We start from the raw sequence: 20,423 nt of genomic DNA, 5'->3' as shown, positions 1-20,423 counted from the left end.
CGGCTGTGGATGCAGCCTACGTAATCACAAGTCCATGAGCAACCCTCACAGCAACAAACAGGCCAGCGCTTGCCCAACTAGACCACTGGCCACCTCCACCTGGCCAAGTTGACACATGAACCTGACCATGACAGGGTTGAATGGTAAATTCATGTTAAACTGTTAAGAATACTACCAAACTGTTTTCCAAGTGGCTCACCATTTTACTTACTCCCAGCAAGATGTGAGGGTTCCAGTTACCCCACGACTTCCTCAGCACTTTGTTTGATGGTGGCCCACGTAGTGGGTGTGAAGGGATGTCTCTTTGTGGATTTGATTTGCATTCCCCTAATGGAAGATGTTGAGAATCTTTTCATGTGCTTTGTAGCTATTAGTATTTATTCTTAGGTGAGCTGTTCAGAAAGTGTCTGTTTTTAAATTAGGTTGTTTTCTTTTTATTGAGTTATATGAATTCTTTTTATATTTTGGATACATCAGATATATTACTTTTCAGATACACGATTATCAGATATATAACTTTCAAATATTTTCTCTCAGTCCACAGCTTTTCTTTTTCCCCCTGTTTTCTTAATGGAGTATTTTGAAGCTCAAAAGTTTTAAATTTTGATGAAGTCCAATTTAGCAGTTTTTTGCTGATCATGCTTTTAGTGTCCTGTATAACCCAAAGATTTACTATTTTGTTTTGGAAGTTTTCTAGATTTAGTTCTTATACTTAGATCTTTGGTCCATTTTGAGGATTTCTGCACATGGAGTTACGTAGGAGCTCCGCTTCCTTCTTTTTTTTTTTTTTTTTATTAATTAACGGAAAAAAAGAAAAAAAAAGAAATTAACCCAACATTTAGAAATCATACCATTCTACATATGCAATCAGTAATTCTTAATATCATCACATAGATGCATGATCATCGTTTCTTAGTACATTGCATCGGTTTAGAAGAACTAGCAACACAACAGAAAAAGATATAGAATGTTAATATAGAGAAAAAAAATAAAAGTAATAACAGTAGTAAAAAAAAAAAAAAGACAAACAAACAACCAGACAGACAAAACAAACAAGCAAACAAACAAACAAAAAAACAAAAACCTATAGCTCAGATGCAGCTTCATTCAGTGTTTTAACATGATTACTTTACAATTAGGTATTATTGTGCTGTCCATTTTTGAGTTTTTGTATCTAGTCCTGTTGCACAGTCTGTATCCCTTCAGCTCCAATTGCCCATTATCTTACCCTGTTTCTAACTCCTGCTGGACTCTGTTACCAATGACATATTCCAAGTTTATTCTCGAATGTCGGTTCACATCAGTGGGACCGTACAGTATTTGTCCTTTAGTTTTTGGCTAGTCTCACTCAGCATAATGTTCTCTAGGTCCATCCATGTTATTACATGCTTCATAAGTTTATCCTGTCTTAAAGCTGCATAATATTCCATCGTATGTATATACCACAGTTTGTTTAGTCACTCGTCTGTTGATGGACATTTTGGCTGTTTCCATCTCTTTGCAATTGTAAATAACGCTGCTATAAACATTGGTGTGCAAATCCGCTTCCTTCTTTTGCATGTAGATGTCCAATTTTCCCAGTACCTTTTGTCGAAAAACTGTTCTTCCCCATTGACTTGCCTTGGTACCTTTTTAAAAAATCAGCTGACCGTAAATGTGTTTGTTTCTGGACTCTGAATTCTGCTTCACTGATCTGTATGTCTAGTCTTATGCTTGACTACCGTTTTGAATACTGTAGTTTTTATAGTGAGTCTTCAAATTGGGAACTAGAGTTCTCCAACTTTGTTCTTCTTTTACAACATTGTGGAGGTTATTCTGGGTCCTTTGCATTTCCATTTTAAAATCTGACTGTCAGTTTCCACAAAAAAGCCTGCTGAGATTTTGATAGGAATTACTTTGACTCTGATCAGTTTGGGGAGACTTTCCATTTTAATGATTCGGAGTGTTCCAATCCTTGAACATGGAAAGTCTGTCCATTTAGTCTTATTTAATTCTTCTCAGAAATGCTGTGCTACATTTTCAGTTTTTAAGAAACCAATTTTGTGGGTCAGAGTGCATGAGTTTATACATACATATACATAGAAGAAAGTCTGGGCAAATAACTAAGCCCTATGGTATGGTTACCTCAGGGAGGCAATTCAGGAAGTTATTTAATTTATTTGGCCATTTTTCAAAATGCATAACTGTTTCTAATTAAATATGGTTGAAGTTTATGTTGTAAAAATTATTTTCTACATCAGATTTCACTATAATGTTCTTGTAAATTGAACATTTTTGTGCACATTAAATATAATCTAAATATGTTTGATTTAAAACTTTTCAGAATTGTCTTATTGCAAAAATGATTATGGTAAAGCTGTTGACCCCCTTTGGACTGATTAAACAATGAAAATATTTGGAGGAAAACCTATATTTGCTTTCACCATCATTTCTCCAAATAAAAGCCACTTCTCCTTTTTCACTCCAAGGTTTTCAGCATTGCTTTTTTTTTTTTAAGGTCTAACTTATTTTTATTTTAATCCACTCATTATTAAAGAAAAAAAGTTTAGTTAAAACTGCCTAACTCCTGAGCCTTTACATAACTGTACTCCATTTCAGCTATTCCACCTTGCTGAATGGGACTGATACAGATCAAACAGGGGCTCTCTGCCCATTGTGGGTAATAGCCAGTCTATGACATCAGGGTTTCAAAAGGGTGAAAGCGAGGAGAACAGATGGCCTATAGGCCTAAAATCTGTCTTCCCTAGTCAGGAATTTAGGATTTTTATGGATTCAAATAAGGGGAAGAGGAGTTGTTACCATTACAATAACAAGTATAAACAACTATAATACCACATAAAGGGGTGGAACTTGAAGGCATCTGAGTTACAAATCAGTGGGTTTCAGTAATTTCAGGTATTTCCTTTTGGCTATTCTACAATATACTAGAATGTAAGAGAAAGGCAGCGATATAATGATTCTGTCATCCCAGTTATTTGTTAATTCTTAATTTCTTGGTTATAGGAGTATTTTTTTTTCTCTATTATCGTTTTATTTCTTTTTCTGTTGTCTTTTTATTTCTTTTTCTAAATCGATGCAAATGTACTCAGAAATGATGAATATGCAACTATGTGATGATATTCAGCATTGCTTTTTATATTAAATCCCCTGGGGCACTTGGAACAGAAACAAAAGGAAAAAGAAAACACCCATCTAGTCCCAGAGACCGATGAACTGCGCTGAGGTCTGGGACCCTCTCTGCACTCTCCTCAGCCCCACGCTCCCTCCCTCTGTGACCTGCCCCTCTTGGGGTTAAGGTTCCGTGTGCAGGACCCTTCCCTATCAACTGCCCAGCTCTGCAGCACTCCTGGCATGGTGGCGTCTTGTTTGGGACTGAAGGGAGGCTGGGCAGTTGGGTCAGCGCTCCATATACTGGGGGACCCCAGCAGTCAGTATGCGACTCCAGTATTGTTGCCCTCCCGGTGTTTGTGCTTTAAAACATTTAATTTACCTAAAAGATGGTTGACCAAAGCAAGCTGAGATGGATTTCTCTCTAAATGCAGTCTGGTTATGTGTCTCAGAAAATAAATTTCATAAATCCTAATCTCATGACTCTGAAATGGTTTAGGTGATCATTTAAATCTACAAGGTGGAAAATAACCTGCGACTTTGAAAACTACATTTGCTGAAGGCAAATGTGTGTTGTTTCCTTTCTTGTTATCCTGTCTCCTCTGTTTTTTTTTCTTTAGAAGATTTTGAGATATGACCTACTTTAGTGAAAGAGAAGCGAGGCTTTCCTGGGGATAAGCAATAAAATTTGTCCCAGAATAGTACCAGTCCTGTGTGAGCTCTTGGTCTAGTAATTCACTTGGAGTGTTTTCTCCAAGTCACCAGCATGTGCCTGCCCCTGCAGGCTGACCTGCACACGTGGCCCCTGGCACCCAAGTGTTCTGGCAAAGAGAAAGAAACCCCAGCTTTAAACCAGTGGCAAAGTGAACATTTGAAAAGAGCGCTGATGTCTGAAGTGTGGAAGCACTGTGGGAAATGTTTGATCGTGCTTCTGGGACTACCAAATGACCTGCTGGTTCGTTCTTTTTAAGAAAGCCTTGTTATTAGAAGCAAAGAGCTGTTAGCAAAGTATTGAGCAAATACCATTTGCCGGCTTCCAAACACTACTCAGGTGTTTTTTCCTGATTGCAGACTCACAGGTGCCAGAAGCGCTCAGGCAATGCCAGGCCTTCCTGATGGATCATCGTCGTCATTCCCAAAGACCCATGTCTTCATTTGCCCAGCTTTCTGGCTTAGCAGTTTGGACCGGGTTCTCTTCTTCACTTTGTTGCTAAATTAAATTGATTTCGGACCTTAACCAAGTTATTTGATCCTTGGATTTCCGAACTTTGCTTAACACTAAAATGTAAACAATAATTCTTGATATCTGTTCATCAAAAGGCTGTGTGGAGTAGTCACAGAATGACATTTACACTTGGCTCTGAGCCATTGTCCTGCAAAAGAGGCTTGGAGCGGCAGCCAGGGCAGCCCTCAGCTACGTTAAAAAGGAAGGGCTCAGGGCCTGTAGCCCTTTTGGGCTGGTGGCTTCCCTGGCAGCATCTGCAGGACTGATGTCCTTCCCAGAACAGCTGCAGCACCTCCCTCTGGTGAGAGTCTGTGGCTGGCTGGTGCTCACTGTCACACAGCATTCATCCCCCGTTGCTGTTTATGCCAAGGCCCAGGGGCTATTGTCTCCTCCAAAACCAAGTAGCTGGTCACTGTCGTTGTCCCTCAGAGTAACAGCAACACAGTCTTTAGGACCAAGCCTCATCTCTTAAATTGAGAAAAATCTCATTTAAACTCATTACCTTGTTCTTGTTTTGATCAGTTCACCACAGACTAGCACCGCAGGTCCCTAAAGCAGCTGGGCATCTGTTGCTATGATACCCCATCAAGCCCTGAGTGTCATCCTCCAAGTGAAAATATTGTTTCTAATATTTGCAAATCTATTTTTTTATTAGTTTCACTGAACTCAATAATTTTCGTCATCAATTTTTAAAACAAATTTGTGCTTTTTAAAAATAACCCTTTTTAGATTAAATTATTTTAGAATAAATGCACTTTAGTATTTTTTTTCCTGTGCCATTCTTTGGATTTGTTTGAAAAGGCAGCCACCCTCTTACCTGAGCTGATTGGGAGCTGCCCAGGGTCTGTGGGTCCCTGGGGTGGTTTCTTCCTGTCATAGAGATTCATAGGCTGTGATGTCATCTCTTAGAGAGGCAGAGGCATTTATCCAGAGATTTGTTCTCTCAGATCACATAAATAGAATGCACTTTACTTTCTTATTTATTGAATTGATGGCTCACACCCAAAGTAAGTTATTTCTTTCAGTGTCTATGGCTGTCACTCAGCAGTTCTGTTCTCTTCAAATAGTAAAGATTGCCCAAGATCTTTTATAACTACTCTAATGCATGTTTTATTAGTGAAATGTGTTTGGAAGTGGGGGGTGTTACCCTCCTGTGTGAAGCTGCAAGCCAGGTGGTTGTCACTTGTCTCTGTGGCCGGCCTGACATGTTGTGTCTTGGTCAAGATGGCCTTCACTTGCACACATAGAGTTGTGTAGTCTGCACAGGACCTTGGGAGTCTTTTTACCCACTTCCACCATTTCACAGATGAGGAAGGCACAAGCCTGGGGGTGGGGGTTACACCTGTGTGTGCATGGTGACTTATGTCTGTGTGGGGGGTGGCACAGCTGGACAGGGCTGGTGGGTTTGGGCTTGCACAGCCAATAAAGTGTGTATGCCTGGATCACTGGTTCTCAAAGATTAGAAACATCACTTCTTAGGCACATTTAAAAATTAAGAGCCTTCGAAATAACAATTCCTAACCCCTCATTTATTAAAAGTACAATAGAGCCTTGCTATAACATGTTGTAATTCAGATCTTTATCCTAAAATGTAATTGTGCCTCATATCCAGAAAAAAAAAAAAAATCCAGGCACTTACACTGATGGCATTAGTTCTTTTTTGTGATCCCATTATTAAAAAAGGTTCTGCTGGCCCTGACTCTTGCCTTTAATGATGTAAAAACTGTGCCTGTAATTCAGTTTTTGTGCTCATACTTAAGGTGTAAGCTAGATTGAAATGGGAAAATAAGACCTTAGTTTCCACTGAGGAAAAAAAAAAACAAAAAAAAATCTCATCACTGTTATTTAGATTATCTTTTCGTGTGAATTTATGGAGCAATGAAAATTTCCTTAACTCTTTTCTGAATTATGGTGGCTGTTGAAAAATCCAACTTGCAGGTTTCTATATATTTATTTTATATTTTCTAGGGGCCCAGAAGACACCTGCTTTGAATTTGGTGTTTTTCCTGCCATCCTAAGTTTTCCGCTTGATTACCCATTAAGTCCGCCAAAGATGAGATTTACCTGTGAGATGTTTCATCCCAACAGTAAGTATTTTTTGCAGTAATTTTAGTGGTAACGAGAGAGGCATAGAGATGATATCATGAACGTGAGCTGTAATAATCGTGGCATATAGACTGTTACATGTATTTATGTTTTGAATGTTAGTAAATTAACATGTGATAATAATACCATGATTTCCATGTTGATCAAAAAATATATAAGTCTAAAGCTGTATCTGTCTGAGGGGAATGGGTGTGGGTAGGTGTGTCAAGTTCACTGGTTTGGCTGTTTTTTGCCATAGAGCTGTTGGCAATGGTGAAAAATTGGGAGCAACCTGTATTTTCCAGAACAAAATTAATTGAGTAAATTAAACTCATCCATGTGTTAGGATACAACGTAGATATTTGAAATGATGTGGAATAATATTTAATTATTGAAATGATATTTGTGATATTTTGAGTGGGAAAACGAGGTTACTAATCAGCTTATTTTGTTTTTTTGAAAAAAATCACGGTAAACATGTATAATGGGAAAGGTTAGCACAAAATGTAAGAGTGGTTCTCTTTCAGTGGTTGGTTTTTTTTTTCTTTTTCTGAGTCATTTCTTTCCTAAAATAAACAAGCATGACTTTTAAAAAAGAGAAAAAAAGTCATTTACATAAATTTGTATGGTGCTTTAGTTGTACAGTAGCAGGGATTGGAATTTCCTGAACTGCTATTTTTTTCTCCCTTAAAAAAGGGATTACAGATAAGGAAGAATGTTTTGTATTTTCAGTGATAGTGTGTAGAATAATGTTCTTTCTTACCATTATTTCCCCACTCATAGCTGTGGAGAAGAAAAGCACTAAATTATACTACTTGGTAGAAATAAAACAGGTACTTATTTGAACGAATTCTTTTTCCTTTCTGCATAGGAAAGAACTAACAGCTAATTTAACCAATGAGAGAATTTATAGAATTTTCTGAGCCTTTAACTTCTTGCTTGGTTTTAAAATAAACCCTTTTGGACATACCCTCCCCAAGTCAACACCCACCTAAGCACTCTCTCTACTCAGTGCCCTCCCTCCCCTTCCCCTCCTGCTGCCACCCCCCTCCAAACACACACAGAGGTTCTCAGGACCACCTTATCTGGCAGGGCCCTCTCTCCTGCTGCATTTGCGTCCTGAACCTTCATTGGGAAGGTCTGATTTTCTGCTGATTCTGCTCCATGTAAATAAAGAGCTTCCTTGTAGGAGAGACTACTTTGTACTTTTCTCATCTCAGTGTTGATTCAACTCCGAGGGAGTGTGGTAGATGTATCTGCCAGATGCATCCATTCTTCCAAGAAGGTTGACGTGAGCTGGCAGCTGTGGAGCTGGATGCTGAGAACATAGATTGATTGGACAGTTGTCTCTTTGGTATACACTTGGGGTTTTCCATCATAAAAAGTTTAAAAATACATTGTGGATGATAGCTAAGAGTCAGTTGAAGAGGTCAATAATGTCAACTTGATTAACCATAGTGCGACTGTGACGAGGATCGCAGGTAACTGAAATGACTAAAATAAAAAGATGGAATTAAAGATAAATACGTTCTTCAAAAAAAGGCTAGTGACATGGTATTAGAGGCAGATATGATATAACTAATAAAATGATTAATGTGAAAATGTAATAAGAAAATCTGAAAGGTGTTCTTAATGTTCATGTAATTAATAGAAAGTCTTCAAATCCTACCTTACTGTAAATGAAGGATATTATTTTGTTTTGTAAACTTAAGTATTTGAGTAGAAGTATTTTATAGGTCTACCAGTATAACACATTTGTTAATCAACACATATGTTCTATTTTGCTAGCTGCTGGATGCAATATACCAGAAATGGAATGACTTTTTAAAGGGGGGAATTTAATAAGTTATAAGTTTACAGTTCTAAGGCCGAGAAAATTTTCCAGTTAAAACAAGGCTATAGAAATGTCCACTCTAAGGCATCCAGGGAAAGATACCTTGATTGAAGAAGGCCAGTGAAGTTCAGGATTTCTCTCTAAAGTGGAAGGGCACATGGTGAACACGGTCAGAATCTCTCTCTCGCTTGGAAGGGCACATGTTGAACACGGCATCATCTGTTGGGTTCCTCTCCAGCTCCCTGGGAGGTGTTTTCCTTTTTCATCTCCAAAAGTCGCTGGCCAGTGGACTCTCTGCTTCATGGTTCTGTAGCACTCTCTGTTGTCCTTCTCTGTTGTCTCTGAATCTCCAATGTTCTCCAAAATGCTTCCTCTTTTATAGGATTCCAGTCAACTAATTAAGACCCACCTGGAATGTGTGAGGACACGTCCCCATGTAGTCCAGCTTAACGACCACTCTTGATTGAGTCACACCTCCAGGGAGATGATCTGATTACAGTTTCAAACATACAGTACTGAATAGGGATTAGAAGAAATGGCTGTAATTAGAAGAAATTACAACATGGGGTTAGGATTAAAACATGGCTTTTCTAGGGTACGTACATCCTTTCAAACTGGTGCAACATAATTAAAAAATTTCAACATATTCATTGGAGTTGCTAGGATACATTGGTGAATAAATAATAAAAGATACCCAGGGATGGCTAACCTTCAAGAGCTTACTCTATGGGGGGGTAGGGATGGGCTTTGATGAAGAAACATTGGGCTGCATGTAGACCTGCATTCTAAAGACATCAGGGAGGGAGAGAAGGCTTGGCCTTGGCAGGACAGTCAGGGAAGGCGCATGCACAGGCAGTATCTAAGCAGACTGGTCACAGCTTCTCCTGTTGTAGGAGTTCCCCAGGTTATGTGTTTGTGGGGCAGAAGGGATGGAGCATGTGCAAAGGCCCTGTGTAAGGAGGAAAAGGGAGAGCTGGTTAGGCCCAACCTGCTAGGCTTTTGGGGCAGTGTCAGGGGCTTTCATCTTTTCCCTGGGAGCATTGGGAATCCATGGAAGGGTTCTGAGTGAGGTGTGAGGGGCATCCTGGTCAGAGTGATCTTTCATCAAGGCAGCCTGTTGTACTAGAGGATACAAATGAGGAGTCCAGTTTGGGCTGTAGGATCTGAGGGAGAGTGGTTGGGGGCTTGAAACCGAATGTTAATATTGATGAAACCATGTGGATGTTCTAAGAGGTTTTGGAAGCCGAATCTCTTCCTAAAGTTTGGGTGGGACTTGGGGTGGTGTCATGACGCCTTTTAGGAGCAGAACCAAGTGTGGTGGGCAGCATGGAGGCACAGCACGTGTGGCTTTGGCCCTCGGGGGACTTGGGGTCTCCTATAAGGAGCTAGTTGGCAAGTTTTTTTTTTTTTTACTTTTTTAATTGTATAATACAACATATATACAAAGCATAGAAAGAAGAAAGCAGTAGTTTGCAAAGCCTCTTCAACAAGTAGTTGGTTACAGGGCAGGTCCAGAGTTTGTCATGGGCCCCAGACCATCATCTCAGATTTTTCCTTCTAGTTGCTCCAGAATATAGGAGGCTAGAAGGAATAATTTTTTTTTATCATCACAATTGACTTTTTAAAAATTATTTTTTTGTGAAAAATAACGTATGTACAAAACAGCAATAAATTTGAAAGCACAGCACAGCAATTAGTTGTAGAACAGATTTCAGAGTTAGATATGGGCTACAGTTCCACAATATTAAATTTTTACTTCTAGCTGCTCTAAGATACTGGAGACTAAAAGAAATATCGATTTAATGATTCAGCACTCATACTCATTTGTTAAACCTGACCTTCTTTGTATAACTCCACCATTACCTTTGATCTCTCTGTCCTACTCTTTAGATGTATTTGGGCTATGGCCATTCTAACTTTTTCATGTTGGAAGGGGCTGTCAGTAATATGGAGCAGGGGGATGGATGGAACTGATTAGCTGATGTTCTGGAGAGGCTGGGCCCTCTAGATTTCAGGACTCATCTGGTCCAGGGACCCATCTGGAGGCTGTAAGTTTCTGAAAAGTTACCCTAGTGCATGGAACCTTTGTAGAATCTTATGTATTGCCCTAGGTGTTCTTTAGGATTGGCTGGAGTGGGTTTGGTTGGAATTTGGTAAGTTATGATAGGTTGCAGTGTCTAACTGAAGCTTGCGTAAGAGTGACCTCCAGAGTAGCCTCTTGATTCTGTTTGAACTCACTCAGCCACTGATACTTTATTAGTTACACTTCTTTTCCCCCTTTTGGTCAAGAAGAAATTATTGATCCCACAGTGCCAGGACTGGATTCATCCCTGGGAGTCATCTCCCACGCCGCCAGGGAGATTTTCACCCCTGCATGTCATGCCCCACATAGGGGGAAAGGCAGTGATTTCACTTGCAGAGTTGGGCTTAGAGAGAGTGAGGCCACATCTGAGCAGCAGAAGAGATCCTCCAGAAGGAACTCTCAGGCTTGCCTATGGGTAGTCTAAGCTTCTCCGCTACCTACGTAAGCTTCACAAGAGTTAGCCTCAAAATCAAGGGCTTGGCCTATATATGTAAGTGTCCCTAATGTTTGACACAGTATCAGGGGATTCCCTCATGGTAAAGTTTAGTAGTTCCATATTTTCTCTCCCATCCCTCAAGGGACTTGACCAATACTTTTTGATTATCTGCTTATTATGTTCTAGGATGTATCCAGGCATTACATTGTTGTACAGGATTAAAGGACCTCTTTCTTATTCTGGGCTCCCTGTGTTTCAGTTGTCCAAATGAGCTGTCCAGACAGGTTGAGTTAGATTGTGTGCTACAGAAAATTTAGGTTCTGGATGAAATAAACCTTTCTTCCGTATCTTAAAGAGTAGGTTTGGTTCTGAAATATAGACGATGTCTTCCTTACCCAGGTGTTCTGTGTTACCTTAATCCTGACCTGATCCCTGTCGTTCTTATCTCTAAATACCAGGTTATACATATGTAAAACAGCCTTTCAAAATCCAGAAATATTAATACCCACTCCAGACTAAATTGTCTGCTATAAGAACTTACAATCTAGGCCCGTTTTCTTATAAGCGTTTTCTAAAGGACACCATACAGTAATTGTTCTTCTGTTTCTGGTTTATTTTGCCTCACCAAATGTCCCACAGGTTCATTCACCTCGTTGCCTACCTCAGACTTTGTTCCTTTTTGTAGCGGCACGGTATTCATGTGTATATATACACCATCGTTTGCCAGTCTCCTTCTCAGTCAGTGCATCCTTCGGACCCCTGCATTCATCAGGCATCATGTATACTGCCAAAGTCCACTGCCCATTAACACTCTCAATTTTAGATAATTTCATTGTTCCCAAGAGAAAGATAACCAGTAAACACACCCTCACCAAATAGGAAATCTAAACCTCCCCTTAACTCTTGTCCCTCCCCCCATCATTTACTCCTGCCGTTGCTGTGGTAGTGCTGATGTTTTCCTGTAAAACAGGGCCCGTAGCATGCAATAACACTTTTCCCCCTGTACCCTGGACTTAAACTGTCTTTGTACACGAATCATATCTTTGAACTAGTTCTTTCGAGGACTTATACTTCTAGTGTTAACCCATAGGTCTATATAACCCCTTTCAATCATGTTACCCTTCAATGTGGTAATATTACTTATAGACCCACTAGAGAACTACCTTTACTTCTATTATTCCCTTACATTTGAATTCAACCTTATTAGCTAACTGTTCACCCAACTTTAGCTTCTATGTATCTCTGAGTCCCCTATATTCTGAAGTATTATAAGCCTCTGATTTTACCTTTACCATGGTCATAAAAATGGAGACATACAGTATCGATCCATTTGTGTCGGGCTTATTTCACTCAGCATTGTGTTCTCAAGGCTCATCCATCTACCTTGTCATATGCTTCAGGACATCATTTCATCTTCCTAATGCATACTATTCCATTGTATGTATATACCACATTTTGTTATCCACTCATTTGTTGATGGGCGTTTGGATTGTTTCCATCTTTGGCGATTGTAAATAGTGCTGTTCTGAACATCTGTGTGCAAATGTCTGTTTGTGTCACTGCTTTCAGCTCTTCGGAGTATATACTAAGTAGTGCTATTGCTGAGTCATAGGGCAACTCAATATTTAGTTTCCTAAGGAACTGGATTGTCAGGGTTTTGTTGGCAGAGATGAGAGTGCCGGACATTCCATGTGGACGAGCAGCATGAACTCACGTGTGGAAGTGACCACAGCTGCCTTTATGTATATTTTTTAAGACAGTTTATTCACACACTGTACAGTCTATCCTAACTGTACAGTCACTGGCTCTTCATATAATCACATAGTTATGCATTCACCACTAGAGTTGATATGAAAACATTCTCATTTCTTCCAAAGAAAAAATCCCATACTGGTGATATCCCCCTATTATTGACATTTAGCTTTGGTATCATGCCTTTGTTACTATTCATGAAAGAATATTACAGTGTTACTGTTAACCATAGACTCTAGTTTACATTAATTGTATTTTGTTCCCATATACCACCCTGTTATTAACACTTTGTAATAGTGATGTATGCTTGTTCTTGTTCATGTAAGAACACACAATATTTGTCCTTTTGTTTCTGGTTTACTTCACTCAGTAGAAGGTCCTCAAGGCTCATTCATACCATTGCTTGCCTCACGACTTCATTACTTTCTGCAGCCATGAACTCTTTAGCTGCCTCCATCCAGTGGTGATTGTGATTAACGTCACTGTAAACACCAGCGTGCAAATGTCTATTTGTATCAGTTCTTCTGAGTATATAACTGGTAACTAAATTGCTAAATCACATGTCAGTTTTATACTCAGCATCCTGAGAACCACCACACTGCCCTCCACAGTGGCTGCACAATTCTATTTTCCTACCAGCAGTTAATAGGTATCTCTCTTTCTCCACATTTGCTCCAGGAGTTTGTGATTTTCTGTTTATTTTGTGAACAGTTTTAGTCACACACCGTACAATCCATCCTAAGTGTATAGTCAGTGGCTCCTGGTGTGATCACATAGTTATGCATTCACCACAATTTATGTAAAACATTTCCATTTCTTCTGAAAAGAAAGAAGGGGGAAAATTCCAGACCCCCTCCCTTATATCCTAATATTACTGACATTTAGCTTTTGTTACAATTGATGAAAGAATATTACAATGTTACTGTTAAATTAATTGCATTTTTCCATATACCAACCCATTTTTAACACCTTATAATTGTGGCATGTGTTTTGTTCTCCTTCATGTAAAACTTTCTTATATTTGTGCAATTAGCTACCATCATTGTCCTCTCTAGATTTACTAAGTTATACAGTTCTAATTTTTATCCTCCATCTTTCCTTCTGGTGATGTACATAACTACACTTCCCCTTTCAACCATACTCACACTCAGCTTTGTTAATTACACTATTTTACACAATATTGTGAATTACCATATTGTGCTACTATCACTCAATAGTGTGCGATCCATTTCCAAACCAACCTTTCCAGTTAACCTTATTAAATATTCTGTGCTCCTTAAGCGTTGATTGCCCAATCTTTGCCGTCTTCACAGCTACTTTTTTATATTTCTGGGGTGTGCACTATCACTGCATTTGCTGACACCTTGGAGGAAACTTTTTGTCACCTGCTGTCCTTTCAGAGCAGAGAAAATTGTTCAGTTAAACGCACGCAGATTCCATGACACCCGGACGTTTGTGATAAGTGGGCACAGCATTTTTTAAGCGCTTTCCCTTAGAGGAAATGTGTGCATGCAGTGTCTGTCTGCCCAGCCACCAGGCAGTACCCACTAGAACAATGGACACATGGGAAAAATGAAGGTCAGGTAGAAAAGAAAAGGCTATTTGAGATAAGTGATAACTAGTAACATTTTAAATTTTCATCAGATTCTGAGCTCATGAATTAATGTGAATTTATATTAAATTGTTATCCATTATTGTACTGTCAGTGGCTTTATAATTTTACAGTTGTGTGTATCCACGTGAATTTCTCCAGATAGCTGTGTATACCATATGAGAGTTTCTCAAAGTATATGTAAAAGAAAAACCACAGTTGCTTTTAACCTTCTTGACAGAACCAGTCCCGTGCTAATTGCATATAGTGGAGACTCATTTGTTACTATAAGATCTTCTTGTTTTGCAAGTGATTCTTCATGATGGAAGAGGGTTAGAGCACACGCAGTTCATCTCAGGCGGTGTGGGCAGCAGTCTCCCTATTTGAGTGGGCGCCAAGGAAATCGTAGTCCTTTCCTTTCTGTGTGTTTGTGTTATCCCTGCTGCCTCTATTCTAGCTGTGTGAACCAACGTTTAATGCAGTTCAGTTTATGTTTTAGTGGTAGAATTAAAACTATCTGAGAAACCAGTTGTGAAGTATTGCCGATAACCCGAATTATATTGGCTGTGTTGATATTTAATTGCCACATAAATTTACCCCTTTTGGATATAATGCTGGAAAAAAAGTCATCCGAGGGTCAGCTCGTGCTGTAACTGATTAGAACTGGATGGGACAGCCTGGAGCCCCGTGCACAGTGTGTGACGTCCACTGAGGCCTGGACAGGCTCCCATGCTGGGCGCAGGTCTGGGCAGGGATCGCACAGCCATGGAGCGTGAAGCATGAGGCCTCGGGCTGTGCTCCAGCTCAGCTGTGCAAACAGTTCAGCTCGGAATCTCCTTGTTCTCTTTCACCTGTGGAGCCTGACCACTGCTGCCGTGTTCTCACCTCTGCAGTCTACCCCGACGGGAGGGTCTGCATTTCCATCCTTCACGCCCCTGGCGACGACCCCATGGGCTACGAGAGCAGCGCCGAGCGGTGGAGCCCCGTGCAGAGCGTGGAGAAAATCCTCCTGTCAGTAGTGAGCATGCTGGCAGGTACGCAGGCGCCACCCACTGGGGTGTCTTAGGAGAGACACCTTAAATAGGGAGTTCTGTGTTATTTTCGGCTTTTTCACTTCATTTTATTTGTAGACCCTTTTCCAAGGTAAGCATGCTTTTCCTAATTATGATTTTTTAACACCTGACCCTTGATCATTGGGCATTTCATTCATTCATTAGACACATACTGGGGACCTGCTGTGTCCCAGTCACTGCCTTCAGGGTTGCAGAGGTCAGTGTGGCCTACACCCTAACACTAAGAGAACTGCCTTCGAGGGCACAGCCCCCAGCCAGGACGCTGGGTTCTGTGGGGAAGGTGCACACAGGTTCTACAGGAGACTTGCGGAGGGTCTCAGGCCAATTTCTGGGGGTGGGGTGCTGAGGACTTCGCAGGATGTGTATGAACGAGCTAAGGTGTGGGAGGACAGGCGAAGGCATGTGGAGTGAGGAAACAGAAGTATGAATGCAGAGGCATGGATGGTGGGATGTAGGAGGTGGGTATTGGCAGGAGCTGGCTGAGGCCAGGACAGCCAGAGCAGGGAAAGGATGTCCCCACGCAGCCTGCTCAGTTGCCATCAGAACCTTGGCCTGACAGCTGTGGGCAAATCCTGAGGGTCAGAGCAGGGACATTCAATCACCCAGCCGTGGCTGGGAAGAGAAAGGTCCTTTGACATCAGCATGTCTGTTGGCCTAACCAGGTGAGGGACCTAGGAAAGGGAAGACAGGCCGAGCCAGGATAAGGCTGGTCCCGGGCCCAGAGGGAGGCTTGGGTTTGGGAGTCCTGAAGAGACAGACTGGAGGACTCGGGCTGGTGGGGGCTGGGGTTTCTGACACACGGGCCTGGGTGGAGGGTGGTGCTGCCCTTGGGTTAGGAATACAGAGGGAGCATGATGTGGGGGAGAGGTGAGTTTTGGGTGAGATGGTTGTGAGGGTTGTGTCCCTGGAGACTGTCCAGGGGCCTTCTGGCCCTAGGTCAGCCAAGGGCTGTCTGGGAAGAGGAGGTCGGGAGTCACGTGTGGGTAAGACATTTGGGAATAACGTCAGGCAAAAGGTGGGTGATGAGAAGGCACGTGAGAGACGAGTCCACAAGGGAGGTAAGAAGGAATGATCTGGAAAGTTAGGGAGGAAAGACATGCCACAGAAAACGGGGGAGGAGTTCAGGGGGAGAGTCGGCTGTGCTCACAGAGGCCACCAGAGGCCAAGGAAGGCCCTAAGGAAAGGGCCTCTGTCCAGGCACATGCAGGCTCCACCCCGCATTGTGCTCCTACCACACAGGGGAGTCAGCCCAGAGGAAGAGGGAAGGATTCCAGGGAGGCTGGGGTTTGGGTGGTTTCAGATCCCAACCTCTTTAATGGGCTGTTAAACAGCTTTGCTCTGAATTCTGAACTTATATGTATGGTTTTTTGTGATATCTTTGTTACACTAATATATCCCTTAGCACTGTTGAAAAGCATGTCCTCTGTGGCCTCAGCTGCCTTTCCAGCTCTGTCTGCTATCCTCTCGCCACCAGCATGGCCAGGTGTGTGGCCTCCAAACGTGTCCAGGCCTGCCCCATCACTTCTGCCACATTGTCTCTGTCTCGCTCACCCTCCACCTCATACCACCTCCCAGTCCTGCCTCTGACCCTTGATCCGGCACCCACATGCACCGAACTGCAATCCTGCAGCCCTTGGGCCCTAGTGGAGTCCACTATACACCTGTGTCACCCAATCTCAGGCGCTTGGCGGGATGCGAAGCTGACTCTGTCTCTGCTCGTGACCGCACACAGATTCCTTTCAGGGGTCAGCCTCGGAGAGACCTGTGTTGTGTCACCTGCCTCTGCTATTAGGTTCTTTTCCTTCTAGTACTTATCATGGTTTGCAGTGGTGCGCCTGTCTGTATTTGTCACCCGTCTGTCTGCCCCACTAGATGATACTCTTCTGGGGACAGGGGCTACATCCCCTGTACTCCTTTCACGTGGTCAGTGTTGAATAAACGAGAGGTAGGCAGCATCAGAGTGGGACCATGGTTTTATGGCTATGGCTTTTTTGGTTGGAGTATGAGAGGCCCATTCTGGCAGCTAGAGAAAGGAGGACTGGACAGTGAGGGCACCCGGGGCCTGGATGAGAAGCTGACAGCATCGGAACCTACATGGTGCTGGACTGTCCTTGCTACCACACCTGCCCATTCTCCACCCAGGCCTGTGTGGTCTCATTTCTCTGCCCTAACAAGGAACATCCTTTTATTCTAATGCATGCACGCCAATACTTCATAGCTGCTGTTCACAGCTTTTGCTTCAGAACCCCTTACCTTCAGCTTGTCGTGCTCCTGGTCCTCACTTTCTTCCTGGCCGGCCCTGGCTGTTTTCTTGTTTCTGATTCATGTTCTGGAATGATGCTGGCTGCAGGTGGCAGCGTATGGATTAGCTAGTGCCAGGTGTCCTCCCTGGGCCAGGCATGTCACCTAGGAGGCCGTGTCACCTAGGAGGGGCTGCCTCTCTGAGAAGGGGCCGTGTCACCTAGGAGGGGCTGCCTCTCTGAGAACCAGCTGGGGCAGAGTATCTCCAGTGCGTGAAATCAAGTGGTGGATCATTTGTAGTTTGTTCTTCAGGTGCTAAAAATGATTTTTATCTGGTGGTTCACTGTGGGAGTCTGTTGTGGTGTGTCCTGAATAAGAGAAATGAAGAATTGCTTTGGCATTTTAGACATTGAAAATGTAGGAATTATAAGAATGGATCTTTTTGCCCAGAGATACACTGAGTCTCCTGTCTAGGAGCGGCCATGCCTGCCCCCCCCCGTCTCCCCTTCCCCATCCCCCACAGACACCAGGCGTTCTTGTTTGCTGCTTTCTAGGCTGCATATGCTGAAAGGAGTGGGAGCTCCTGCGCAGTTACTGACTGCTAAAGCCCCTTGACCATGGCTCGTGCCCCATTCTCGTTATCATGACAAATATCTCCCTTCTCTTTCAGAGCCCAATGACGAAAGTGGAGCAAATGTGGATGCTTCCAAGATGTGGCGGGATGACCGAGAGCAGTTTTATAAAATTGCCAAGCAGATTGTACAGAAGTCTCTGGGGCTCTGAGGGCCGCACGCTTGCTTTTTGCACCTGTGTTCAGACCCATTACCAGCAGGTGGTTTCTGACGTTTCTCCTCGGGAATGATTAGTGACGCTGATACTCTGTGCTAGCACCAAAAAAAGCAGACGTACAGAACCATATCATCTGTTTATTTGCCCAACTTTCCCACCCCAAATAGGCTTCCTCTCTGAAATGAGGATTTATGTAGAGTAATGGCAGCCTGCTGCATTGTGACGTGGCCTCAGAAGGGCCGGGGGCCTCTCCCAGCTATGGAGCCGACAGCCCCGCAGCTGCCACCCTCTCAGCAGCAGGCATCCTGTGCTTCTCTCCCCCGGCTGAGTGCGAATGGGAGAAAGGGCTGGCCATGCCAGACTTTCAGTGGGCCAGAAACTGTGCTGCTCTTTCCAAAGAAGTGGGTCCTTGTGGCAACAGCCAAGGGCCGGGCCAGGCAGCTTGCGGTAGCCATGCCTGTCCTGTCCTCACTGCGTGCTACACAGGGCACACAGCTGCGCGCTGTTAGTTCAGATGATACCGCAGATGTTATTACGATCCAGTTACATCCTCTGCATTTGTTGTGTGTTACCAACTGTCATGCTTAGAAATATTTTTGAGAAATAAACACTTTTTAGAAATGTAGATGAATGAAAAATGGGTTACGTAAAAAAGAAGCTTACTGCTGGTCATAAAGACCGATAGTTCTTTTCTGATCACATTTATCAAAGATTGACGTTTATGTCTTAGTTATAATGAGTTTTTAGAGCAGGCATATAAGAGGTGTAAAGTTTTAGTGATGATTTGTTCTGGATCTACAGGAGTTTTTCTTTTCTAATCTAAAAAGTAGGAAGTTCTAAGGTTTTGCACATTGTGGTTACACCAGGAACTTGACCCTGATGGGTGGGGTGGGAGCAGAATCATCCTTCAGATGGGGAGGAGTCCCTCCTTAGGCAGTGTGCGTCCCCTATCCTGACCTTGCCTGGAGGGTGGCCTACAGGGCCCGCTGACCCCCACGGAGCAGAGCACATTCCCGGGCCTGGCAGCTCTGATGAGGTTGGTGCTCTGTACACAGGCAGCCTTGCAGCGTGGCGTTGGGAGGCTCCTCTAGCAGTGACAGAGCTCCACCTGCAGAAACACATGCTTGTCCCATTTCAAACAGGGGTCAAATAGGAATTTTCTATTTTTAAAATAAGGGATGGTCTATAAGACATACAGTAGATTTTATTTTATATTATCCTTTTTTCCTTCCCTTTTATAATGTACCCACTGGACAAATAGACTGTCTTGCTGAAATATCACACATAATTTCATGGTGTTAACAATTACTGGTTAAAGGAGACTTTATATCAAGCTTCTGTGAAAACCAGATTATTTCTTTCTCAGCGGGGAATGGTTTAAAATTTTGAAACCCAAAATGGTAACTTGTATTAGGAAGGGTTTGGGGAAAGGACAGGTATTGTACCTAAATAGTATTTACAGCCATATTAAATAAGATGTAGTGTTTGTATAAAGAGTGAAAAAGTGGTTTGTGCTGGTAGCTGTGTAGATATGTGGGAATGTGTTGCTGGGCAGTGGAGTGTTGAGCTGCATTAGGCGGTGGACCTCCAGGAGGGCTTGCATTTGCCCATCAGACTTCTGTGACATTTGGAAAAGAAAGAGACAGTCTTTTTGCAAAACAAAGTATTTTTATTTGTATTTATTAAATAGGAAAAAAAATAATTCCATGATGTCCTTATTAATCTGTGGTAGAATTTAATTACGTTGTTAAGAAATAAAGTTATCTATTTTCCCCCTAATGTGAATTGTATTTTTCTTTGTCCCATCTGTATATAACCACGTGGAAATGCAAGAGCAGTTTGCTCCTGGTGGAATGTGCTGGAGGCCTGGGCAGCAGTGTGGGCAGCTGGGGTGTGAACCTCCCTGGGGTCAGCACAGAGTGGCACCTAGCTTCTAGGTCAGCACATCACCGAGTACTACTTTGTACTGAAGACTGATTGTGGTATTGTGTTGGGGGTCCCGAGGACTGCCCCCAGGTTTGGTGATTTGCTAGGAGGACTCAGGACTCCGCACCCAGGCATGCACACGGCAGGGAAAGGATATGGAGCCAGGTCAGCCAAGGGGGAAGGTGCAGGGGCCTGTGTCAGGGGGAGACCAGGTGAAGCATTCAGGAATGCTCCTCCAGTGGGGCCACTCGGGACACATTCGGTCCCCAGGAGCGAGTCA

The 20,423-nt window shown here is 42.6% G+C and overlaps 1 protein-coding gene across 4 annotated transcripts in view; it reads left to right on the top strand.

Moving 5' to 3' along the window:
• Window positions 1-19,996, top strand: part of UBE2G2 (ubiquitin conjugating enzyme E2 G2) — a 66,470-nt gene extending 46,474 nt beyond the window's left edge. For all 4 annotated transcript variants that reach the window (XM_077119189.1, XM_077119187.1, XM_077119190.1 and 1 more), the window contains 3 exons: window positions 6,302-6,420; window positions 15,008-15,148; window positions 18,099-19,996. In XM_077119189.1, the coding sequence (XP_076975304.1) occupies window positions 6,302-6,420; window positions 15,008-15,148; window positions 18,099-18,211 (373 nt within the window). In that variant the 3' untranslated portion in view covers window positions 18,212-19,996. The remainder of the gene's footprint in view (window positions 1-6,301; window positions 6,421-15,007; window positions 15,149-18,098) is intronic.
• The last annotated feature ends 427 nt before the right edge of the window (window positions 19,997-20,423 follow it).

This window comes from Tamandua tetradactyla, chromosome 10 (genome assembly GCF_023851605.1).
Source record: "Tamandua tetradactyla isolate mTamTet1 chromosome 10, mTamTet1.pri, whole genome shotgun sequence".
NCBI lineage: Eukaryota > Metazoa > Chordata > Mammalia > Pilosa > Myrmecophagidae > Tamandua > Tamandua tetradactyla.
The sequence above is the reverse complement of the archived record's forward strand: the minus strand, read 5'-3'. Positions and strand labels throughout refer to the sequence as shown.